At 43.6% G+C, this 26,694-nt stretch overlaps 1 protein-coding gene across 5 annotated transcripts in view; it reads right to left on the bottom strand.

Annotated features, from left to right (window-relative positions):
- gnai2 (guanine nucleotide binding protein (G protein), alpha inhibiting activity polypeptide 2) overlaps nt 1-26,694 on the bottom strand; it is a 108,020-nt gene that overhangs the window by 3,605 nt on the left and 77,721 nt on the right. For 4 of the 5 annotated variants that reach the window (XM_014132737.2, XM_045690444.1, NM_001142715.1 and 1 more), the window contains 3 exons: nt 13,806-13,848; nt 11,765-11,906; nt 8,137-8,297 (listed from right to left, as the gene is read on the bottom strand). In XM_014132737.2, coding sequence (XP_013988212.1) covers nt 8,137-8,297; nt 11,765-11,906; nt 13,806-13,848 — 346 coding nt within the window. Of the gene's footprint in view, nt 1-8,136; nt 8,298-11,764; nt 11,907-13,805; nt 13,849-15,002; nt 15,025-26,694 lie in introns of those variants that run through there. The other variant, XM_045690443.1, reaches the window with a different exon arrangement.

Below are 26,694 nucleotides of genomic sequence, written 5' to 3'. Positions count from 1 at the left end.
ACACGGGTCAGAATACAGACACAGCTGTCAGATTAAAAACTAGGTGGACTTTCACCAAGTCTAGGGTCACAGGATTTCAGGCATCTAACTCTACACCACTGGTTTGACCACATTATTAAATGGCACTGGTGCAATCTGTTTATTTAACCCCCATCAATATGAACTCATCACTTAACAAGTACACACAAAGTAGATAAAGACCCATCATCATAAGTCTGAAGTGCCCTCTCAATGTTAGATACAATCCGCATCAGAACTGAAATCTGCCAGGAGACTCCGACAGACTGACTCTTAACCCATTTACACACATACAGATGACAGTGGTATTAGATCATTGGGAAACCATCTGATCCGCCTGTTGAGAGGGAAAACTATTGTGTCAGACCACTGTCCAGCCTGGTCTCAGACCATTTTGGTATTTTATTAGGATCCCCATTAGCTGTTGCAAAAGCAGAAGCTACTTTCCTGGGGTCCACACAACACATGAAACATAATACAGTACATCAAGACAAGAACAGCTACGTACAGACAAGAACAGAACTACGTACATTTTTTAAAAAGGCCTACAGACAAAAACTATCTAGGTCAAATAAGGGAGAGGCGTTGCGCCACGAGCGTTGCTTTATCTGTTTTTTGAAACCAGACTTGCTTTTTATTTGAGCAATATGACATGGAAGGAAGTTCCATGCAATAAGGGCTCTATATAATACTGTATTCTTGCTTTCATTTGTTCTGGATTTGGTGACTGAATAGACCCCTGGTGGCATGTCTGCTGGGATAAGTCTATGTCAGAGCTGTGTGTAAGTTGACTACTGAATGCAAACAATTTGGGATTTAACACATTTTAAGAAACAAGTGATGCAGTCAGTCTCTCCTCAACTCTTAGCCAAGAGAGACTGGCATGCATAGTATTTATATCAGCCCTCTGATTACAATTAAGAGCAAAACGTGCCACTCAATTCTGGGCCATCTGCAGCTTAACTAGGTATTTTCTTGCATCACTGGACCACACGACTGGACAATAATCAAGATTAGACAAAACTAGAGCCAGCAGAAGTTGCTTTTTGGAGTGTGGTGTCAAAAAAGCAGAGAAACTCTATTACGTCCAGACCTCATTGTAAAAAAAAAAATCTATGCATTTGTAGGTAACTAGCTAACACTGGAGGGTGAAAGGATAGCAGCGCCAACTGTCAAAGAAGGGAGAGTAGGCTATTCTGGATAGTATAGTTCCAGTCCCTAGAAGTGAGGACAGAGATAATAGTAACATAATATTCAGTGCTGTCTAATTTAAGCAATGAAGTCTGTTTCTTGTGATGTTTTCTGTCCTCAGAGAGCTGCTAAAGCCTGTCTGCAGATGAAGAGGTCACAATGAAGAGCAGTGGTTCTCAGACCTGGTCCTGGGGACTCAAAGGGGTGCACATTTTTGTTTTATCCTTAGCACTATTGTACACAGCTGATTGAAATGACCAACTCTTCATCAAGCTTCAAGTGGTTTTTATGTATTCATTTGTGATGCTATCCTTGTTATGATCCTGCTGTTGTACATGCACGTGTGTGCACAAGCATCTATCTCAATGTTACCATGATTTGCTATAAGAGATATCCTTTAGTAATCCACAATGACCCGATGAAGTAAAAGTCTAACAATGACATCTTCCATATTCCAACAGATACCTTACAACTGGAGATTCCATTAAAACGATTGCTTACAGCTACAGTGCAGAGCACTGCACGGTTGGGTGACCAGGGCCATCTGGGACTGCCTCATGGGGGAATTCAGGCGTGTGTGAAGGCTACCTGTTTCCTGCATAACTTCATGAGGATGGACACGAGGACCAGAAGGGGATCTGCAGCTCGCCGCCGTGTGCCAGAGGAGAGGTCTGCTCTCTGCAGGATGTTTCAAGGATGGGATCCAACAACGCAGCAAGGGAGGCAATCCGTGTGCGGGAGATCTTCACCTCCTACTTCTTTGAAGAGGGTGCTGTTCCCTGGCAACACCATAGACTACACTATGCACAACCAAAGGCTCTTTTAAGAGCCATCCACATAGCTAAGTAAATGGAAGAATACTCTTATAGCAATGTCAACTGCAGTTATTCAATTCCCAGTTTATCTCCCTAGGATTTTTACTTCTCAGGTAAGGGCTCGGTTTAGGTAAGGGTGATGATGTCTGTACAAAAACAAAGTGTCACCCATATATATTTTTTGGGGAACAATTAGACACCCTATAACCCACACATACACACTTGTTTATCAAATTGGACTGATGATTGTGTTGTGCAGTAAGCAGGCTCAGGTGTGTAACTGTTTCCTTCCACCTTCAAAGAATAGGCAAGAGGACCAACCATAGAGAATAGTAAGACACTTCATTATTTATATAACTACCCTATATTGTTTGTCCTCGTGTGTCTGTGCATGTTTTTCAGCATAAAGTACTCTGCAGCCACTTAGTGTGGACACCAGGTGAGGCCACACACACACTCCTGCTGAACTCTCTTTAACTACCTTATTTTCTCAATATCAGTCTCTCTCCTTCACTTCACAGCCTTCTCCCCCCTTCTCCCTAAATCCTCTAGGTTATGTCAGCTGTGTCGGTAAACCCCTCCCGCATCTGAACTGTCCACATAGAGGGCACAGCATGATCAGAGGTGAGACTTGGTCGGGTCAACAGGAAGTATTATTAAAGATATGCTTTACATTGAAGTACAGATAGAGATGTAGTAGTCCCAGAGTTAATGATCCAAGGTCAGTTTTGTATTACACCACCTGATGGTTATAACGACAACGTTATAATAAAAAAAAAAACAACGCTTAATCATGCTCTCATTCCCTCTCTCTCTCATCTGCAGGTATGTTTTGATGTGAAAGAGGAAGCCAACCTCCAGTCCCGTCATCGCCACCTCACCCGCTCATAACCTTCGAGCCAACTGGGGCCCCAAAGCTGGTTAGGAGACACCGCTAGAGACACTATGTCATTGTGATGACCTGAGTAGCACTGTAATTCATTAAATCAAATGCAGACTTCCCTGCTACTCTGTTCTTACCTCTTTCCCTTTCTGTCTTTTACACACACACACACACACACACACACACACACACCTCCCCAAATTGAACTTGTATTTATAATGCAGGTACTATGTATTTATAACACTTAGATAATGAACATTCAATAACGCATTTCACATTCTCCACTTGATTTGGATCACATTCTCTACCGATTGAAATTAAGTCTCATTTGATGAAATACCTATCCTGTGTCCTCAGATCAGTGCTGATGAAGGAAATTAGATATTGAGATGAACCTGTTTGAGTATTTACATAATGTATAGGAAGTGTAGTGTACTGTATTTTTCAAATTATGTTTCTGTATACAGTGCATTCGGAAAGTATTCAGACCACTTGATCAAAAGGCGCCTAAAGGACTGACCATTTATTTATTTTACCTTTATGTAACTAGGCAGGTCAGTGAAGAACAAATTCTTATTTTCAATGACGGCCTAGGAACAGTGGGTTAACTGCCTTGTTCAGGGAGCAGAACGACAGATTTTTACCTTGTCAGCTCAGGGATTCGATCTTGCAACCTTTCGGTTACCAGTCCAACTCTCTAACCTCTAGGCTACCTGCCGCCCCATGAGAAATAAGATTCTCTGATCTGACGAAACCAGGTTTGAACGATTTGGCCTGAATGCCAAGAGTCACGTCTGGAGGAAACCTGGCACCATCCCTACGGTGGAGCAAGTGGGGATATTTTTTCACTGGCAGGGACTGGGAACCTAGTCAGGATCGAGGAAAAGGTGAACGGAGCAAAGTAGAAAGATCCTTGATGAAAACCTGTTCCAGAGCGCTCAGGACCTGACTGGGAGGAAGGTTCACCTTCCAACAGGACAACGACCCTAAGCACACAGCCAAGACAACGCAGGAGTGGCTTCGGGACAAGTCTCTGAATGTCCTTGAGTGGCCCAGCCAGAGCCCTGACTTGAACCCAATCTAACATCTGTGGAGAGACCTGAAAATAGCTGTGCAGCGACACTCCCCATCCAACCTGACAGCGCTTGAGAGGATCTGCAGAGAAGAATGGGAGAAACTCCCCAAATATAGATGTGGCAAGCTTGTAGCGTCATACCCAAGAAGACTCAAGGCTGTAATCGCTGCCAAAGGTGCTTCAAAGTGTCTGAATAATTATATACATTTGATATTTCTGTTTTCTAAAAACCTGTTTTTGCTTTGTCATTATGGGGTATAGTGTATAGATTGATGAGGGAAAAAAAAACTTTAAATCAATTTTAGGATAAGGCTGTAACGTCGTGGAAAAATGTGGAAAAAGTTAAGGGGTCTGAATACTTTAAAGTACTGTATATATGACTTGCATCCTTGCCACAATAAAGTTATATTATATTCTACTCAATCCATAGGCTTCATTGATGCCATTCAGACTGTTTTGAAGTCAATACAACCGGCTATGATAGCTGGAGGTTCTGAACTAATATTGATACCAAAACGTTTTAGGGTCCATACACAGATCGGCTACATAGCTAGCTACACATCCATAGGCATACAGTTATTTTTATCCTTCACTATACAATAAGCAAGAAAATAGTTAGCTCACTACCCTACTTCAGCTGCATTGCATGGCAAATATTAGCAAGTCTAGCTTACAAAATTGTACATTCAATTTGCAGTAAATGCTTTAGGTAGCTAGATTCTTTACATCCACCATTACTCAAGATGACAGCCTGGTTTGCTAGTTCTCAGAAGTACCTAAAACAAACACAAATTACAATTTCATCCTCATGTCACAACACCCATAAAGCTAGCTAGCTGACTAATGTTAGCTAGCTTGCTAAATAGTGATTTTTGTAAATTAACTTCATGACAAAAAATATGCATAATCGTCTGTCTCTACATTAACTAACATTCCTCTCAACTGTACATTTTTCGCATGATTCGTTCTGACGTTATAATTACTTACATTTACTTCCATCCTAGTATTTTTGTCAGCCATCTTTTCTGAAGGTCTCCAGCGTTGGGTCACATAGCGTCAAACTCTTAATAGGAACCACTCGATATGATTGGTCATCGCCCAGCGGTCGCCGCAGGTGATTTGCATGAAGTTGGGAAATGTTTAACTTTCTCACCACCTCCCATGCCACGTTCGTGCCGCCCAACGGCCCCCCGCCCACTCTGCTTCTCACCGTTTTCCTTCCATTGAAAATGAAAGGTAAGCGGTGTTTCAGTAATGTACACGGTTGTCAAAAATATATATAGTAAAGTACATATACCCCAAAAAACTACTTAAGTAAAAATACTTTAATGTACTACTTAAGTACTTTACACAACTGTTCGCATTCGCTGCCTGTAATCCTGCCTACGCCAAGTCTGTGCATATATTAAAGTGTTCTCCACACACACACTTCTTCCTTCATCACAAACCACTGTCTCTGATTAGAGTTCTCCAAACCGCATGTCCCACAGAGAAAGGCCTCCTCAGTTGTCTGCAATTCACATATTGAAACATTACTTGATTTGAGATTTTGATGACTAGTATCCAGAGCTTAATTGAATCCTGTGGGTTTACAAACCCTCCACCTCCACGCACTGGTTAAACATGTGTGGTTATCAGCTATATACTTAGATTAATTTGCTCTGGGATTTGACCTTTGGAGAGCAGGTGAGTTACAGTAGTGGAGATGTAGAGCTGATTCTAGCCTGCTGAGAGGTGTAGCTGAGAGCTGATAGGGCCTCTCCCAGTGCTCTGAGATAGATGACAGTTTGGAGGCTGATATTGTTGGAGCACACAATAAGGATCTCTAAGTACAGCAGTCACAGTGCTCTGGAGAGCCCTGATGAAATAACATAAATCCTCGTCACTGCCACCACCTCCCCAAAATCTCTGGGGCCATCGCAACAAAACGCTTACCAGAAAGCCAGAGCTTTAATAAGAGCAGGGCTAGAGAGAATTAAAAAAAAATTGTATTCGACTTCGTAATACAAAAGTGGGTGAGATCAATATCGCTCCTGCTCCTCGTTCAATATTTAGTTGGCTGCCAGGCAATCATTTTGTGAAACACCATCCTGTCATGCCTTTTAGAGCCCATTTCCTTGGCGCTACGCAATCTCACCAACAGGCCTTGTGTCTAATGGACTGCCTTGAGAACAAATACAGCACTCTCTGCTGCAGGTGGGAATACATGAACAAGTGGTATTCCAGGCACATGGACGGTGAGTGTAACAGGAATAGGGGATGTATTGTGTTCTCTACATTTCCATATAGACAGAATGAAGGGCCCTGTGTGCCCTGGTGATAAGGGCCTCTCACCTACACCACACGGCAGCAGCACTGAGGAGAGAGCCTTGCAGCATTACTGTGCGTTTTTTCATCATTAGACTATCACCGTAGCACTACATTACACAGACGGAGCATGACCTTGACGCAGGGTCGTTCCACCTCAAACAGCACAAGAGAGAGGATTGACACCCACCATCTCAGATGGTTCTGAAATCATTCCTATAGTTAGTAAGAGATATGATTAGCATTCCTGAAACATTATTTCGTTAGGGGAAGGTTTGGCCGGGGGGCTTTACTTGGCTCATCGCGTTCTAGCGTCTGCTTGTGGCGGGCCGGGCGCCTGCCACAAGCTGACTTCGGTCATCAGTTGAACAGTGTTTCCACCAACACATTGGTGCAGCTGGCGGTTGTTCAGAAGTGCGGTTAGGCGGGTCATGTTTCGGGAAGACGCATGACCCGACCTACGCCTTTCCCGAGCCCGTTGGGGAGTTGCAGCGATGAGACAAGACCGTAATTGGGTCGCAAAATATTTTTTTAAGGGAATAAATCACAGACAAAGGATCCATTTCCTGGACACAGATTAAGTGTAAAAGAACTGATTTGCTTTCATGGAGGACTGGCTTGAATTGTGAGGATGACGACAATTTATTTTCATCATAACCCAAACCTATTGGCTTTCTACCCAAAGTTGCAAAGAAAATGTTGGTGATCTATTCAATAAAAACAAGAGACCAGCAAAATGAATAAAAGAGTGTCAGCGGCATCTAGCGGTCAGAACCTGGTATTTTCACACTACTTCATGGTTAATAATGCAAACAACTTCAATGACCTAATTTCTCTGAACAGGGAATACATTACATAGTATGGAGAAGCAATACACCAAGCCGCAGCCTCATACTACTTAAAGAACTGTTACTGTATACTGGTTGTTGGGGTGGGATTGTCATGGGGTGTGGAGGTCTATTGGGTGGCTTTGATATTTTTGGGAGATTCCTCATATCTTACTCAATGGTGTTAGCAGTTGATGTTACTCTTCAATAACAGACCCCAAAGCAAAGCAGGGAGATAGGTTTATTCAAAGAGGACAAATCATAGACGATATACTGAGAGGTAGATGTTCATTCTCCCATGTCCTCAGTGATTCTCTCCACAGAGCAAAGGGACAGGATGTAGTTCTATAACCCAGCCCTAGCCAGGGTACTGTGCAGGGGACTAGACAAGTGCTAAAAAAAAAATGATCACATTACAGTTAAGGTACATACCGTTCTCTGTTACCTGCTCTCTAAACAAGCATGAGTCATCAGTTTCTAAACATGTTGGTTCTTTCTTTACTTCCATCATCAAAGTGGATTGATCCAATCTATTATCTCAGGAACTGGTCCTCTCTTCAGAAATTGATTCGAGGGAAATTAGGCATGGGAAAATTCCTGGAAGTTCAGAGCTGTGCTAACCCCCATTTGAAAAGCAATTGGTTTCTCAACGAAGCGACAACACGTTGCGCACGCTGCCTTGATCTTTTAATCCCCTTATGTGATATCGATGGGAGACTGAGGGAGGGATGGAAGGGGGGAGTTAGGGGGGAGTTAGGGGGTCACTGTGCTGTGAAGCCATCAGTATCAGAACCTGCAGATTTACTGTGTTGCTTCTCCAAAACTCTTTGCCCTCAGATTCAGAAGGTAAATCCAGTAATACCACAGTTCAGCCTATTTAAACACACCTCAAAAAGGTGTGCGATCAAGGATAGAAAGAGACCCAGCAGTGACAGGGAGATGAGGCCAATGACAAAGTAGACTGTGAGCCTGGCACAGGTACGTAGCCAAGTGAGCAGAGTGGTGGTGGTCGTTACTCACTAGGCAGCAGAGTCGTTGAGCTGGTACTCGCGGGCGCGGGTGAAGCAGCCCTGCACCCCTCCGTCGGCCCACAGCCGGTGCATGGCATTGGACAGGTCATCTGGCAGGATGCCCTGCTCCTCAGCAGCCCCCGACAGGGCAAACAGCTGGCGGGCATCGTCCTGGAGGGGGGGAGACACAGGGTTAGAAATGAGTCAGACCCAGTGGAACAGACTCTCTGACATCTTATCTAGTCAACGTTAATAAACATGGCAGTGGTAACGCAGACAGTTGATCTTCTGTTAACTTTAAGATGCTTTGGGAAACCGGGTCCAGGTCTTACAAGGTCAATTAGACTGAAGGAGACAAATCAGACAGTCTGAACTACAAACTGAAGAACCATTAAACACAGTAATCATCCAATTTCACTGGAGAGACTGTCCTCTCTGACTTATAGCTCTCTGTGCGCGCACACACACACACACACACACACACACGTTCTAACCAGCCATAAAGAGTAGACACAGGGCTGATTTACACACACAATGGGGTGGAGGGTTTTCCCCTAGCATTGGCCGACGCTGACGCATGCACAAACACACGTAAAAACACGCTCTCACACACACACACACACACACACACACACACACACACACAGAGAGCATGAAAAGGGCTGATTACACAGCTCCCACATCAGTTTAGCGCACCGCCCACACACCCCTCTTGACCCTCCCTCTGTGCCTCGATGCTTTCCAGGGAATACTCCGGCCTCCTGAAGCCGTTTGACTGGGAAGAGGTGCGTGCGCCTGAGCTCCATACAACTGGTTAACCTGTCTGCCCAGTCTGACCCAGTCCAGCCCTCCGCCAGCCACAGGACTGGTTAATAAGTGAAGGGAGTGATCAGAAGAGGAATCCAAACAACTCCTCACACCAGGTGATCTCTAGGCCTCTCTACAGTGGGCCACAGGAAATGGAATGTGACCTTGAGTGAGTGTATTGTAATTTAAGTAGGTGATAGAGGAGTTTTATGGGGACTGAAGGACAATGTACAATAGTGTGTCAAAAGTATGACATTTGATCCCACTTCCTCCCTTCGAGGGCCCAAGGTGTGCACAGTGAGAGAAAAAAATAAAGTGGTTTTTTCTGCTTATTCCCTCTGGATTACATCATTCCTACAGCAGGGATTTCTGTAAACCTGGGGAAAGTTACTGTAATTTCGGGAACACTAAGTGGGTAAAATCAAAACTAAGGCAGATATGGGTTGTTACGTTAAGTCAACGACTTTTAACAGGCAATCTAAAGAACATGTAGTAAACCAAACTATCAGGCCGAGAGATTAAGACACCATTACATTTTAAATAGCACTCCCTCTTACAGATTCCCCTGAAGAGCTGCTTTGTCGAGGAAGTTAGCATGGCAGAGTTAGCCGCTGCAGCAGTAAATACAGCTGATATAAAAGTACACTGCAGTGGGGGACTAGCGAGAGAGCCCTGTCCCCTCCAGCACTACACACTCACATGGAGCAGGAATAGATGAGCAAGCTGTAGTGTGTGTGTGTGTGTGTGTGTGTGTGTGTGTGTGTGTGTGTGTGTGTGTGTGTGTGTGTGTGTGTGTGTGTGCATACAGATGGGTCTGAGACAGGAAATAAGCCTACAGCCCATTCCTACTCCATTTCAGTGTGGTGCTGCACATTGGTAGTGAATGAGATGTGTTACCCCATACAATGTAAAGCGCTTTATCAACCACCATCTTCAAAGACAGAGCAACTATTCACCTAAATGAGAGGAGATAAAAAAGGTATGGCAAAAGAGTCTAACACTTACTATGATAAATCCAAATCTAATCCTTCACAAAGCAATCTTAAGCAACGTCCCTCAGTCCAGATACTGGAACAGTTCTAGCTACGAGAGGGAGCACTTCCTCTACAAGCGTCATTCATCCAAATACATGGCTCTGCTTGGAGAACAGCGTAATCCACAAAGCTCATTGTACAAGAATATTTACATCATCATTCTCAGATTATTGCAAAGTGTGATTTCCCAGTAAGGTTATTTTTAAATCTGGCAAGTTGATTGCATTCAAGAGATGTAAATCTATAATTCTTTAAATGACAATATAATATTTTACCAATGTTTTCTAATTTTAATTATTTAATTTGTGGTGCTGACTTGACTGCCGGTTATTGGAGGGAAACGATTTCCTCAACATCAATGCCATAGTAAAACGCTGTTTTTGGATATAAATATGAACTTGATAGAACTAAAAATGCATGCATTGTCTAACATAATGTCCTAGGAGTGTCATCTGATGGAGATTGTAAAAGGTTAGTGCATCATTTTAGCTGGTTTTATGGTTTTGGTGACGCCCGTCTTTGAATTGACAAAACATTACACACAGCTATTGTTAATGTACTCTCCTAACATAATCTAACTTTATGCTTTCGCCGTAAAACCTTTTTGAAATCGGACAACGTGGTTAGATTAAGGAGATGTTTATCTTTCAAAGGGTGTAAGATAGTTGTATGTTTGAAAAATTTGAATTTTGACATTTATTTGGTTTCAAATTTGCCGCTCTTGAAATGCACCTGCTGTTGATAGGGTGCACCACGGGTGGCACGCTAGCGTCCCACATAGCCCCAAGAAGTTAAAACGTTTTTTCCCCCCTCATCAATCTACACACAATACCCCATAATGACAAAGCAAAAACAGGTCTTGGCTGTGTGCTTAGGGTTGTTATCCTGTTGGAAGCGAAACCTGCGCCCCAGTCTAAGGTCCTGAGCGCTCTGGAGCAGGTTTTCATCAAGGATCCTTCTGTACATTGCTCTGTTCGTCGATCCTGACTAGTCTCCTAGTCCCTGCTGCTGAAAATCTGCATATATTGTTGTTCAACAGGACAATGACCCAACACACCTCCAGGCTGTGTAAGGGCTATTTGACCAAGAGGGTGAGTGATGGAGTGCTGCTTCAGATGACCCTGCCTCCACAAATCACCTGACCTCAACCCAATTGAGATGGTTTGGGATGAGTTGGACATCAGAGCGAAGGAAAAGCAGCTAACAAGTGCTCAGCATATGTGGGAACTCCTTCAAGACTGCTGGAAAAGCATTCCAGGTGAAGCTGGTTGAGAAAATGCCAAGAGTGTGCAAAGCTGTCATCAAGGCAAAGGGTGGCTACTATTTGGTTACTTTTTTGGTTACTACATGATTACATATGTCATTTCATAGTTTTGATGACTTCACTATTATTCTACAATGTAGAACATAGTAAAAATAAAGAAGATCCCTTGAACGAGTAGGTATTTTCAAACCTTTGACTGGTACTGTATTTCTTTCTGGATTATGTGCATATTGTTTTGTTAAAAAAATGATTACTGCACTGTTGGAGCTAGAAACACAAGCGTTTCTCTGCAGCTGCGATAACATCTGCAAATACGTGTAGCGACCAACAAACTGTAATTTGATAAGAGGGACAGAGTGGAGAAGTTGGTGTTCTGAGAAGAGTGGGAGCGGTTCAAGGTCTGGCTGACCTTTGGAGCAGCAGTAGGGTGTATGAAGAGAGAACAGTGGCAGCTCTGGTGGATGGACTCAGACACTGTGTGTGTGTGTGTGTGTGTGTGTGTGTGTGTGTGTGTGTGTGTGTGTGCGCGTTACCGCTCTAGCTGCGTCTTCGTAGTCGATCTTGAGGTTGGCCATGGCCTTGATGATGGCCATGATGGACTGAATTGTGTTGCTGTAGACCACAGCTCTGTACTGCTTACACTCCTCTTCTGAGTAGCCATCCTCATGGATGATCCTGACAGGCACAGGAAAAAGAGAGCGAGTTGGGTCACTCAAACACACATGCGCAGACACACTTTCAAGCGCAGCTCTTAAACGTAACAACCCAGGTGCCACTAAAAATCGATATCAAATCAAATGTCAGAGTTAACATCTCCATGTTTGTCCATCAGAAGGCACAGTCAGCATATGAATCATTGGTTGTATTATACAGATTACGGTACTATGCATGCTTAAGTCCAGACAGACATGACTGGTTTGAGGCTTCGGAGGCAGCTCAGGTCTCTGCTGAGAGCCAGGCAGCTGGAGAACACTACAGTTAAAACAAATATTGACTACAGTATGGAGGAAGAACCAAAAATATGTTGACAGTGAAACAGTGGCCAGGCCAAGACAGGCTATGCATGAAACAAATATATTTTATGTCTATTCACAACAATGCCCTCTGGGAGAGTGAGGCACTGCGAATGCCAGATGGATGCGGATTGGCTGTGAGGCGTTCTCAATCGAACCTCATAATGCAAGGGAGCCCACTAGGAAGAAGGCCAAAACAAGACTTACAGAATAAGCCCACAGAAGTGTTTCTTCTCAACTTCAATTGAAACAAATACAGTCAATCTTATCTTCGAGCCATGCGGGCTGTGAGGTTGGATGTAGGCCAGGGAGATTTAGTTGTGTAAAGTCATGTTCAATTTATCAAAAAATGTAATTCCCCAAAAACATGTCATTTGATGTCATGCAGAGAGACATTTTCCAAGAACTGGTTGATATTGCAAATTAATAATTGTAATAGTCAAGGAGAACCACGGCAGATTTATATCCTGAAATCATATTATGTTATAATTAAATGTTTAAATTCCGAGTAAATCTTGAAGACTTTTCCTTGTAAGTGGAGCCCTGAAGTTATTTAAACATAACTCAACTACAATCATTCTCAAGTCAAAATAAGGTACTTTCTAAGGGGCAATGTAGAAAGAGATTTCATCAGGACTGTTTTAACAGTGTTTACACATCTATTACAACACTTGGTGTGTGTGTCGAGTGAAGAGTGTGACTGTATGTATATAAAGGATCATTGTGTGTGCTTGCATGGATCTGTTTGCATGTGTGGGGAGAGTAGGTGTGCGCGCTTCGGTATTTCAGGCAGTATGTGTTCATGAATGTCCGTGAGAGGAATTGAGGGTTAAAGTGTGTGTTCACTTGTGAGATTGCGGCACTATACAGAGACAGCAGTGACCCCAGAGCTTCTCCAGTAGAAACCTGCATGGGTCAAGGAAAGGTGAAGGGGGTTTTATAATACACCCAGCCAGTTTGGCATGATAACAAACATCAAAGTAGTGATGTGCTACAGAACATACAGGTCCAGATCTGCTACCAGGCTATTAACCTGTATCCTCTCTATATGTTCTAAATGATCCAGCCTGTCTAATAGGGAGCATCCTGTAAAGCGTAGACTTAAGCCAACTGCATACTCTACTGTCTGCTTGGAATATCAGTTAGCAGGGAGTTAATGCCTTAATAATTGTGAGAAAAACTCAGTCCATAGGTATTTATCTGCTGATGTGCGGGGGAAGATGCAGCTGCCTGCCTGCCTGCGTGTGCGTGTGTACGTACACAGCTGTCCATTCCGGGGAGGCCTCTAACCCATACGAATGTAACAGCTGAGAAAGAAACAGGCTTCAGACTGTAGGTATAGGAAGTAGTATGTTCTGTATAGATTATAGCATGAGGGCGTGGACTCTGGGAGAAAGATACATAGAGAATACCAGGAACCTAGTTTAAGAATGTACTGTCCCGGTCTGCTTGTTGATAATGACAGAGTCTGGTTACAATATTGGCATAATTGCTCATGCTTGACGGGAACAGCAGCAAAACAACTAAAACAATGAGGAGTCAGGAAGCCAGCTCTACTTACTTCATCTGTTTCACAATAGTGCTCTTCCCTGACTCTCCAGCACCTGCACACAGAACAAAAAAAAGGCAGGGGTTAAAAATATGCTCCCATTAGTGGAGAAATGTAAACAGGCAGCCAAGTGAAGCCACGTCACATTTGGACTCCTGAGTACCTCCTCATCAGGCCTCAACATTGGAATTGATCTCTCCCTCTTCCTTTCGCTGAGTGAATCTGCCTGCCAGCTCTCCCTTTCAAGTTGCAGCTTAACAGGCATGTCAATCTACAGTAGTGTATACAGAGTATAAACGGTAGTGTCGCTTTGCCTCCAAGTAGCGATGGGGAAGAAAATCAATAGTTACATGTCGCAATATTATTTTTGGATGGCATTATAACTCATTATAACACCGAAACTTTGAGTCAAATGGATGGCATTTGACTCAAAGTTTCGATTTGTAAAAAAAAAAATGAAAAAAAATGAAAAAGTCAAGAGTTTGGACAAACCTACTCATTCAAGGAAATTATTTTTATTTAGACTATTTTCTACATTGAAGAATAATAGTGAAGACATCAAAACTATGAAATGACATATGGAATCATGTGGTAATCAAAAAAGTAACCAAAAAGTTGCCACCCTTTGCCTTGATGACAGCTTTGCACACTCTTGGTATTCTCTCCACCAGCTTTATCACCTGGAATGCATGTGACAATGTGTGCCTTGTTAAAAGTCCATGTGGAATTTCTTTCCTTCTTAATGTGTTTGAGCCAATCAGTTGTGCTATACAGAAGATAGCCCTATTTGATAGAAGACCAAGTCCATATTATGGCAAGAACAGCTCAAATAAACAAAGAGAACCACAGTCCATCATTACTTAAAGATGTGAAGGTCAGTCAATATGGAACATTTCAAGAAGGGTGCCTGGCTGGTGACTCTGATTTATTTAGAATTCAAAGCACCCTTAACCAGCATGGCTACCACAGCATTATGCAGCGTTACGCCATCCCATCTGGTTTGTGCTTAGTGGGACTATCATTTGTTTTTCAACAGGACAATGATCCAACACACCTCCAGGCTGTTTAAGGGCTATTTGACCAAGGAGAGTGATGGAGTGCTGCATCAGATGACCTGGCCTCAACCCAATTGAGATTTTACATTTGTCATTTAGCAGACGCTCTTATCCAGAGCGACTTACAGTAGTGAATGCATACATTTTTTCATACCTTTCATACATTTTTCTCCGTACTGGTCCCCCGTGGGAAGATGGTTTGGGATGAGTTGGACTGCAGAATGACAGACAAGCAGCCAACAAGTGCTCAGCATATGTGGGAACTCCTTCAAGACTGTTGGAAAAGCATTCCTCATGAAGCTGGTTGAGAGAATGCCAAGAGTGTGAAAAGCTGTCATCAAGGCAAAAGTTGGCTACTTTGAAGAAACTAAAACATTTTGATTTGATTAACACTTTTTGGTTACTACATGATTTCATACGTGTTATTTCATGTCTTCACTGTATGTGTGTGTGTACATGCGCACACACTAAAATATAAACCCAATAAGTAAATTGTTGGTCCCATGTTTCATGAGCTGAAATAAAATATCCCAGTAATGTTCCATACGCACAAATATTATTTCAGATTTTGTGCACAATTTTGTTTACATCCCTGTTAGTGAGCATATCTCCTTTGCCAAGATAATCCATCCACCTGACAAGTGTGGAATATCAAGAAGCTGATTAAACAGCATGAACATTACACAGGTGCACCTTGTGCTGAGACCATTGAAGTGGAATGGGACAACATTCCACAGGCCACAGTCAACAGCCTGATCAACTTTATGCGAAATAGATGTGTCGTGCTGCATGAAGCAAATGGTGGTCTCACCAGATACGGACTGGTTTTCTGATCCATGCCCCTACCGTATTTTTTTTAAAGTTCTGTGACCAACTGATATCTGTATTCCCACTCATGTGAAATCAATCAATTAAGGCCTTATTTATTTCAATTAACTGATTTCCTTATATGAACTGTAACTCAGTAAAATCTAAGAAATTGTTGCATGTTATGTTTATATACTGAAAAATATCATTTTTATTTTGCTAGGTAGCGCTAGCTAGTGCTAGTCATCTGTACCTGTGCATAAACGCTGGTATTTTTCATCCTATAGCTTGTTCTTCATATTCTTAAAAGAAATAGTGCGCCAAAATGTCTTCAGCACTTTTAAAATAGATGACTGATCAAAACAAACACCAAACCTGAAACAAAATCGCAGTATCAACTCACAATACATATAGAATCGTGAGTCGCAAAACATATCGACACCTAAGTATTATGATATCGTATCGTCAGGCCCCCTCTCCACTCAGTGAGTGAGCCACTCATTCATAGGGTTTCACAGAGTTTCATAACTCCTGTGCCAACAGCACTTCCTGTGTCTAAACTTCAGAGGTAGGCTTTCATGATGTAACCCTCCCTCCCCACAGCCGCTGAGGCAAGGCACTTTATCATCATTAGCCTTGAGTGTAAACGTCTGAGTGCTTTCACAAACAGGATATTCCTGTTCTTATCGGCTCTCATATTTATTTTTGCAGTCCGGCCGGTGGTGAGGTGAGCTCATCTGCCACAGATCTCTCTTCGTCTTGGAGCACTGGCGTGAGCTACACTACATGTGCAAAAGTATTTGGACACCTTACTCGAACATCTCATTCCAAATTCATGGGCATTAATATGGAGTTGGTCCCCTCTTTGCTGCTATAAACAGCCTGCACTCTTCTGGGAAGGCATCCCACTAGATGTTGGAACATTGAATGGAAGCAAGTCCCCACAGCAGCCACAAAAATCATTAGTGAGGTTGGACACTGATGTTGGACAATTTGGCCTGGCTCGCAGTCGGTGTTCCAATTCCTCCCAAAAGTATTCAATGGGGTTGAGGTCAGGGCTCTGTGCAGGCTAGTCAGGTTTTTCCACACCGATCTCAACAAGCAATTTCTGTATGGATCTCGCTTTGTGCACAGGGGCATTGTCATGCTGAAACAGGAAAAGGCTTTCCCCAAACTGTTGCCAGAGTTGAAATCACAGAACTGTATACAATGTCATTGTATGCTGTAGCATTAAGATTTCCCTTCACTGGAACTAAGGGGCCTAGCCCGAACCATGAAAAACAGCCCCAGACCATTAATCCTCATCCACCAAATTTTACAGTTGGCACTATGTATTCAGGCAGGTAGCGTTCTCCTGGCATCCTCCAAACCCAGATTCTTCCGTCGAACTGCCAGATGGTGAAGTGATTCATCGCTCCAGAGTCCATATGAACACATTCTCACGTCGAAGTGGCGCCCGCAGACTTGAGTTTATTTTGTATGTACACACGGTTTATACATGAGGCCCAAGGGGTAGAAAGGAAGAGGAGATGCATTTTACTGGCAGCTGCCAACCTACTGCCTTCATGCTATGTGACTTGTGACTGGAGAAGAGGAGAGAAGGAGAGGGCGGGCCGTTCAGGAGTGGTAGTGTGGCCAGGCCTGCCGCCATCATACATCACGTAGCCTTAAGCAAGACTTAGTTCAGACGCCACAGGAAACACATTAGGGTCTTTTCCACCGTAATGTAGCTGGCTGTCTGGACAAGCTGGCAGGAAGAGAACAGTAGCACTGAGTTAACTGGTCACACAGCGCGCGTAAATGATCCACAAACAGCAACCATATTCTTCCACCTACAATATGAGCCACTGACGTTCTACGTTCCATCACAACAGTGATGTGAATACAGAACAGCAAATTACAGACCGGTTTTAAATGGAGAGTTTCAGACTAACTGGCCAATCTAGGAGCCATGCTCTACTCCATTTCTCATTCTTAGAGGCCACTCTCAGCATACCACAGTGAGCAAATCACCCTGCAATGAAGCATTCACTCATCTGCCCCAGTATGTGGGCTGAATTGATGAGCTCAAATAAAGAAAAGGGAGGAGAAGAGGAGATGCATCTCAGGCTCCAAGTGTTGAGCGAGAGGGAACTCAGAAGGAAGTGACTCAGACACAGTGGAAAGCACGTGTGTGTGAGTGTGTGTGTGTGTATGTACCCTTGAGCATCTGTGAGTGGGTGTGTGCGCATTCACTGTTTACGGATTCATATTTGCTCAAGTGCATGATGGGGTTGAAGCAACACATTATGAAGAAATTAAATGAGATGTGTGAGCCTATGTTCTGTTTGCCTGACGACTCAAACGGAATTCTTCCTCTGCTCTAGGTTGGCTACATACTGTAGGACACTTCAGACTGCCATCGGTGAAGTAATTTGTGGTTACGTCTAGATGATGTGTGCTGTACAAAAGTCAATCAGCGATTGGATCATCTCTAACCAATAAGAGTACCAAAGCACCACTTTACCCACTTTTCAAAACGCTGCTGTACCCATGTATGTTCTGGCGCAAACCTTGTTTCTTGGACCAATCAGAACGGTTAGAATGTGTTTGCGTTCTAGAAATCGTCAAGGAGGTACTGAGATCAACAGATTTCAATGTTGATTTTCCTATAGCAGGGTTCCCAAAAACATTTTTGTGATTTACATTTTGCAAATATGTTCCAAAGTATTCCCACATAACAGAGAGATATAATGTATAATATACAACATGTAAGCATGGTTTGAAATTACTTTCAGACAAACATTATATATGTTTGGACTTCGAGGTCAATTTGCTCCGCCATCCTGACCATCCGCTCAAGAAACAAAATCGGCCAGCGGCTGAATCTAGTTGATGATCCCTGTCCTACAGGATATTCTTCCTAGCAGACAGAGGAGATAGAGAGTAGGCCACCAGAGCCCCTACAGAGAGTGCTACAGATACAGGTATATACAGTTGAAGATGGAAGTTTACATACACCTTAGCCAAATACATTTCAACTCAGTTTCACAATTCCTGAGATTTAATCAGAGTAAAAATTCCATGTCTTAGGTCAGTTAGGATCACCACTTTATTTTAAGAATGTGAAATGTCAGAATAATGGTAGAGAGAATGATTTATTTCAGCTTTTATTTATTTCATCACATTCCCAGTGGGTCAGAAGTTTATATACACTCAATTAGTATTTGGTAGCAGTGCCTTTAAATTCTTTAACTTGGGTGAAACGTTTTGGGGAGCCTTCCACAAGCTTCCCACAATAAGTTTGGTGAATTTTGGCTCATTCCTCCTGACAGAGCTGGTGTAACTGAGTCAGGTTTGTAGGCCTCCTTGCTCGCACAAGCTTTTTCAGTTCAGCCTAAAAATGTTCTATAGGATTGAGGTTAGGGCTTTGTGATGGTCACTCCAATACCTTGACTTAGTTGTCCTTAAGACATTTTGCCATAATTTCGGAAGTATGCTTGGGATCATGGTCCATTTGGAAGACCCATTTGTGACCAAGCTTTAACTTCCTGACTGATGTCTTGAGATGTTGCTTCAATATATCCACATAATTTTCCCACCTCATGATGCCATCTATTTTGTGAAGTGCACCAGTCCCTCCTGCAGCAAAGCACCCCCACAACATGATGCTGCCACCCCCGTGCTTCACGGTTGGGATGGTGTTCTTCGGCTTGCAAGCCTCCCCCTTTTTCCTCCAAACATAACGATGGTCATTATGGCTAAACAATTAAATTTTTGTTTCACCAGACCAGAGGACATTTCTCCAAAATGTACGACCTTTGTTCCCATGTGCAGTTGAAAACCGTAGTCTGGCTTTTTTATGGCGGTTTTGGAGCAGTGGCTTCTTCCTTGCTGAGCAGCCTTTCAAGTTATGTCGATATAGGACTTGTTTTACTGTGGATATAGATATTTTTGTACCCGTTTCCTCCAGCATCTTCACAAGGTCCTTTGCTGTTGTTCTGGGATTGATTTGCACTTTTCGCACCAACATACGTTCATCTCTAGGAGACAGAACGCATCTCCTTCCTGAGCGGTATGACGGCTGTGTGGTCCCATGGTGTTTATACTTGCGCACTATTGTTTGTACAGATGAACGTGGTAACTTAAGGTGTTTGGAAATTGCTCCCAAGGATGAACCAGACTTGTGGAGGTCTACAATTTCTTTTCTGAGGTCTTGGGTGATTTCTTTTGATTTTCCCATGATGTCCAGCAAAGATGCAGTGAGTTTGAAGGTAGGCCTTGAAATACATCCACAGGTGCACCTCCAACTGACTCAAATGATGTCAATTAGCCTATCAGAAGCTTCTAAAGCCATGACATCATTTTCGGGAATTTTTCAAGCTGTTTAAAGGCACAGTCAACTGAGTGTATGTAAACTTCTGACCCACTGAATTGTGATACAATGAGTTATAAGTGAAATAATCTGTCTGTAAACAATTGTTGGGAAAATTACCCTATGTCATGCACAAAGTAGATGTCCTAACCGACTTGCCAAAACTATAGTTTGTTAACAAGACATTTTTGGAGTAGTTGTAAAACGAGTTAATGACTCCAACCTAAGTGTATGTAAACTTCCGACTTCAACTGTATGTCCAGTGACTACATAGAGCCAAGCTGCAAATACACTCCCAGAGAGTTCATAGAGCTGTTAGCACAATGGCGTGATGTGACTGAAGTCTACTGTAGGCCTCTCTCTCACCACATACACTGGATCACCCCCTCTTTCTTTCTCTCACGCTGTCTCTCTCCGCACCATCATGTTGCTGATTGTAAATAGACATTTGGAGTTTGTCCAGTGAAGCTGAGGACATTACGAGATGTAATGACAGGAAGAGTACAACACTGAGGTTTATGGCAACAAGAGAGAAGATATTAACTGTACACACACTTATCTCCTCTTGACGGATACCTCGTGTGTGTGTGTTAGACTGCACTCTAAAAAGGTGTGCCTTCTAGCTATTATTTTACCCCTGAGATATGTGAAGGTTACTTTGAAAAGCAATACAATGCATCCCCATAAAGAGCACTACTCTCCAACACTGTGCAGAAACAATCAAAGTTTATGCTGCCTTACTTGTTTAAATGGAAAAACAGCCAAATTGCCTATGGGGAATGACCAGTTAACCACAATGTAAACTGACTCACTGGTGAAGCTTGAGGTACTTACCAGACACACACACACACACACACACACACACACACACACACACACACACACACAGTGTACAAACCAGCAATGCACTGGAGAGCTTTAATATTTCATGTACCTGCCAACTTGCAGAAGACCACTATGATGTTCACAGCACACATTTGCATGCCCTCTTGCAGTACAGTCATACACAAGCATGTGTGCAAGCACATGCACATAAATGCAAGCATACATGAGACTAGTGCAAACACGTACACAGACACACACTTGACCAAAGCCATTCAGACTACAAGTGGAGCCACGTAAACGTATGCAAGCCTGGTGCCATTTGCTTTTTCAACTAGAAGAGGTCTTTTTCAATTCCGTAAAGTCAGTGTGGAAGAGGTGGGGAAATGATTGTTGTCTATCAACAATGACAAGCCACCGGGGGCTGAATCTGGACGTTAAACCCCTGTGGCTTGTTATTGTTTATAGACAACAATCATTTTTCCACCTCTTCCACACTGACGTTACGGAATTCAAAGCTCTCCGTACCTTGGCAGCAGCTAATGGGGATCCCTAATAAATACCCCAAAAAAACAAAACAAAACTATTAAAATGCTGCCCCAGGCTTCTATCAGCACGGACTCTCATAGCTTCTCTCGCCCTCCCCCTCCAGCTGGAGGAAGGCCAGGGTCAGCCCCAATAGGGACTACTCTCTAACGAAACAAACAGCCTTAATCACATTCTGACTATAATCACGTTTACTTATTCACTTTCACTCTACAAGGAGAAAATAATCTGAGCCCAGGTCCTGATGGTCTCTTCAACACATCAGCCTTTGAATAAAAGCAGTAATATGGTGGCTGGCCGGTTGTTGAGCAGATGAAAGCTGTGCAGAGGGAAGTTATTACGAGGAGACTGATTTAGACTTCCTGCCTTATAGCGTGACTCAGATTGGAGGATGAGTGTATGAGTGGATATAGGGCCACTGAGAGGATATAGGACCACTGAGAGGATGAGTGGATATAGGGCCATTGAGAGGATGAGTGGATATAGGGCCATTGAGAGGGTGAGTGGATATAGGGCCATTGAGAGGGTGAGTGGATATAGGGCCATTGAGAGGATGAGTGGATATAGGGCCATTGAGAGGATGAGTGGATATAGGGCCATTGAGAGGATGAGTGGATATAGGGCCATTGAGAGCGTCCCTCTACAGCCGCACGGGGAGACAGCGGTTGTTCTCTGTAGGTTTCTGTAACACTGATCCTGTGGTTATTATTGCTCCACACACTGTCCCTCCCCCTCATATCTGTGGCTAATGCTGCCTTACTACAGCATTTCTCTATGGACTAGCAGAGCCCTACAGTGACAGCCTGGACACACACACACACACACACACACACACACCAGGGTTTCAGTTAGCTGGTAATCAATGGTTTTCGGCCGATAAAATAAATAAAAAGCCGTCGGTCCTTTTTACGTCGGTCCTGGCTACATATTCATTCACCTCGCTAAAAACTTCCTATTGGCCTCCCGAGTGGCGCAGCGGTCTAAGGCACTGCATCCCAGTGCTAGAGGCGTCACTACAGATCCGGGTTCGATCCGGGACTGTGTCGCAGCCGGCCGCGACCGGGAGACCATGAGGCACACAATTGGCCCAGCATCATCCAGGTTAGGGGAGGGTTTGGCCGGCCGGGATGTCCTTTTCTCATCACGCTCTAGCGACTCCTTGTGGCGGCCGGGCGCATGCACGCTGACTTCAGTCGCCAGCTGTACAGCGTTTCCTCCGACACATTGGTGTGGGTGGCTTCCGGGTTACGCGAGTAGTGTGTCAAGAAGGAATGCGGCTTGGCGGGGTTGTGTTTCAGAGGACGCATGGCTCTTGACCTTCGCCTCTCCCGAGTCTATACAGGAGTTGCAGTGATGAGACAAGACTAACTACCAATTGGATATCACGAAATTGGGGAGAAAAAAGGGGTTAAAAGTACCCCCCAAAAAGTCCTATTTTATTAAAAGGCTAAAACTATGATTTGGTCAAACAAAGTACTTTATCCTCATAATTCCTGTAATGAAAGTGTCTGCCAGTCCCTGTTTCGCTAGGGTCTGCTGCTGTGTCGAGCGAGCCACTCGCTCTCCATTACCGGGGGGAAAAAATGCTCCGGAACATTTTAAAATCCAATTGCTGGGAAAACACAGCTATCCTGTTGTGACAGATAGAAAGCTGAGAACATCCTCGCTCTGTGGGTATACTGTTTATTTATCAACGGCTCTCAATCTCCGGACTTGAACCCCATTGAAAACCTGTGGTTTGATTTGAAGTGGGCAGTTGATAAACACAGATGAAGGATATCAAGGATCTGGAAAGATTCTGTAGAGGAATGGTCTAAGATCCCTCCCAATGTGTTCTTCAACCTCCTAAAACATATTAGAAAAACGCTCAGTGTCGTTATCCTCGCAGGGGGAGGGTGCTGGAGTATTGAAAACATGTTGACCTCCATCTTTGAGGATTTGTTTTTATTACTTGTTAAACAAAATCAGAGCAATTTAATTATAAAATAATATACTTTTCCCTTTTTTGTGTGCATACAATATAGCTCAGTACATATTTTATACAGTCTTATTTTTTTATCAAGGGTGCCAATAATGTTGTACCTGACTGTATATGAAATGGGCAGACAGTGGGATCACGCTGCACTTAAGGATAAAAGTACTTTGTTTGACCAAATCACAGTTTAAGCCCTTTTTTTCCTCCCCAATTTCGTGATATCCAATTGGTAGTTAGTCTTGTCTCATCGCTGCAACTCCTGTATAGACTCAGGAGAGGCGAAAGTGGAGAGCCATGCGTCCTCCGAAACACAACCCCGCCAAGCCGCACTCCTTGACACACTGCTCGCTTAACCCGGAAGCCAGCCGCACCAATGTGACAGAGGAAACACTGTACAGTTATACCAGGAGATTCCAGGTATATGAGGAAAATAAATACTGCCCGCTGCCAAGCAACCACTCAAGGAGGAGATAGTTGTGGTCGCATCCATTGACTAAAGCTGAGTAGGGAGGGCATTTTCCAAAAAGCGCGAAAGAAGGAAAAAGAGGGGGCAAGGAAAAAGTGCCAGCTCAGCTGAATGAGATTAGCGAGGATTTGAATGTCCGTCACACTTACCTCACGTCCCCCTCATTGATTAAACAAAAAGGATTGAGAGGAGTGTGCGTGGAGAGGAGTGTGCGTGGAGAGGAGTGTGCGTGGAGAGGAGTATGTGTGTGCGCGTGTGTGTGTAAGGGGAGGTCATTTGTCTGATGCGGGCAGAAGGGGGGGGGGGGGGGTCTCCTTTACTCCAGTGGGCACCCTGGCACAGGCTCCTCTAAGTTTTTTGTGCTCCCTGCCTCTGCTCCAGTCCTCCCTCTCCTCCCCTGCCGAGACCCAGGAAATTGCCTCATTATCAAATCAGGCCCAGTGTGGACTCGCAGTGGAGGAGAGGGAGGACTGGAGCAGAGGATGTGCCAGGGGTGGCTGTGCCAGAGGTGGCTGTGCCAGGGTGCCCACTGGAGTAAATGAGACCCAGCTGCAGCAGCACAGAGCCAGGTCTATGAAGGGTAGAGTGAAAACAACACGGAGCACTGAGATTATCACAGCAGCCAGGGAGAGGCAGCTCACTAATGCAGTTTGAAGGAGTTGTGGAGCTGGGAGCTGTTCTAGAGAACATGGGCACAATACAGACGCAATAACACACCCACCACACAGCAACAGACAAAGAAACAAAAACAGACAAGCTCACACGCACACTTAACTCGCCTGTTCTGGTGGGCAAATCAATATTGTATCTTTTGCAAAAAACACGTGGGACTCCATGTCTCAGGAGAGGAACCAGAACTGGCCGTACAAAGGAGCTGTTTATGTTGTGAGGAGCACACGGGTCCCCTCTGAGCACCCAGCCCACAGAGCTACAACACTAATAGCATAAGGGGAGAAACTATTGATCCCGGAGGTAGAGGAAGACATAAAAAAACAAATCTCTATATTTGACCCAAGGGAGGGAGCAGGCTCTCATTAATTAAAATGCATACACTGGGTGGTTAGGGAGAGGCTGTGGCATTATTATAGGCCTACGTGGGACTTATTGATTAATGCTCTGTGCTTTATTAGGGCTCTGAGGAGCCTGCATAACGGTAATTGGCCGTGGACCGAGAAAACAGCCGGGCTGATGAGGGCTCAGGTCTTGGTAAATGAGGATGATATTATAAGAGCAACTGTAGCTAGAGTATAAGACAAGAAAAACATGGCCACTTGTGTTGCCATCCTGTGGTTCACTACTGCCATCCTGCCGGTATTGCCAAGTGACTGCCGGTATTGGTAACAGCCAGATGCTGTCATCCAGCGTTGGATTCATTTCAGAGCGTCCATATCCACAAGGTTCCTAACAATAGGTAATTGCTAAGAGTTTTAATAATAGAAGGCAGTGATCTATTCAACAGTACTTCAATTGAAAAATTGTATGGTTGAGAATGATGAGGCAAAAGGTATGGCAAGAGTCCGGCAGCACAACAGATTGGCAAACGTACTGCAAATTGAGAAATCATGTGACTAATCTAAATAAAAAAGAACAAACTATACAATTAAACAAAAAAAAATTATATTAAAAAAAATTATAGTAAAAGCTTTGGAGCACCTTAAATGACATTTTGGGCGAAAGGGCAAACTCAGCTCCATCATTCATTGAATCAGATGGCTCATTCATCGCAAAACCCAATGATATCGCCAATTACTTGAATTATTTTTTAATTGGCAAACGCTGAAAATACACATCCAAGTATAATTGACCAAATGATGAAAGACTTGAATTCCGTAAAGTGAGTGTGGAAGTGATGTACTGTTTAATCTTTTGTCATATATTTAATGTAAGTGCCTTAATGTGTTTGGACCCCAGAAAGAGCAGCTGAATGAGGATCCCTAATGAATACAAATCAATTCACAGGTTTGTTGAAGCAAGGAATAATAGCAGTGGTGTCGTTTCAAGGCCAGTCGTTCCAAGGAGACACTGTCTGTCCTGCTTGTCTGTTCCGTCTAGTGAACTTATCAGGAGCTAACACAGACAAATGGTTCTGAGGAAAAGGATTATATCGACGCTGACCTTCCCCAAGCTCTAAGCAGTGTTTTTCAAAGACTTTCTATACAGCATCTGCATGTACTACTACAGCTGTTGATTTGACTATTTCACCTTTATTTAACCAGGTAGGCTAGTTGAGAACAAGTTGTCATTTACAACTGCAACCTGGCCAAGATAAAGCGACACAAACAACAGAGTTACAGATGGAATAAATAAACATACTGACAATAACACAATAGAAAAAAAATGGTCTATGTACAGTGTGTGCGCAAATGAGTTAAGATAAGGGAGGTAAGGCAATAAATAGACTTTAGTGGTGAAATAATTACAATTTAAACACTGGAGTGATAGATGTGCAGAATATGAATGTGCAAGTAGAGATACTGGGGTGCAAAGCGAGGGCCAGCCAATGAGAGCATACAGGTCGCAGTGGTGGGTAGTATATGGGGCTTTGGTGACAAAACGGATGGCACTGTGATAGACTGCATCCAATTTGCTGAGTAGAGTGTTGGAGGCTATTTTGGAAATGACATCGCCAAAGTCAAGGATCGGCAGGATAGTCAGTTTTACGAGGGCATGTTTGGCAGCATAAGTGAAGGATGGTTTGTTGCGAAATAGGAAGCTGATTCTAGATTTAATTTTGGATTGGAGATGCTTATTGTGAGTCTGGAAGGAGAGTTTACAGTCTAACCAGACACCTAGGTATTTGGAGTTATCCACATATTCTAAGTCAGAACCGTCCAGAGTAGTGATGCTGGACGGGCGGGCAGGTGCGAACAGCGATC

This window comes from Salmo salar, chromosome ssa12, assembly GCF_905237065.1.
Source record: "Salmo salar chromosome ssa12, Ssal_v3.1, whole genome shotgun sequence".
NCBI lineage: Eukaryota > Metazoa > Chordata > Actinopteri > Salmoniformes > Salmonidae > Salmo > Salmo salar.
This window is presented reverse-complemented; position numbering and strand designations above follow the sequence as displayed.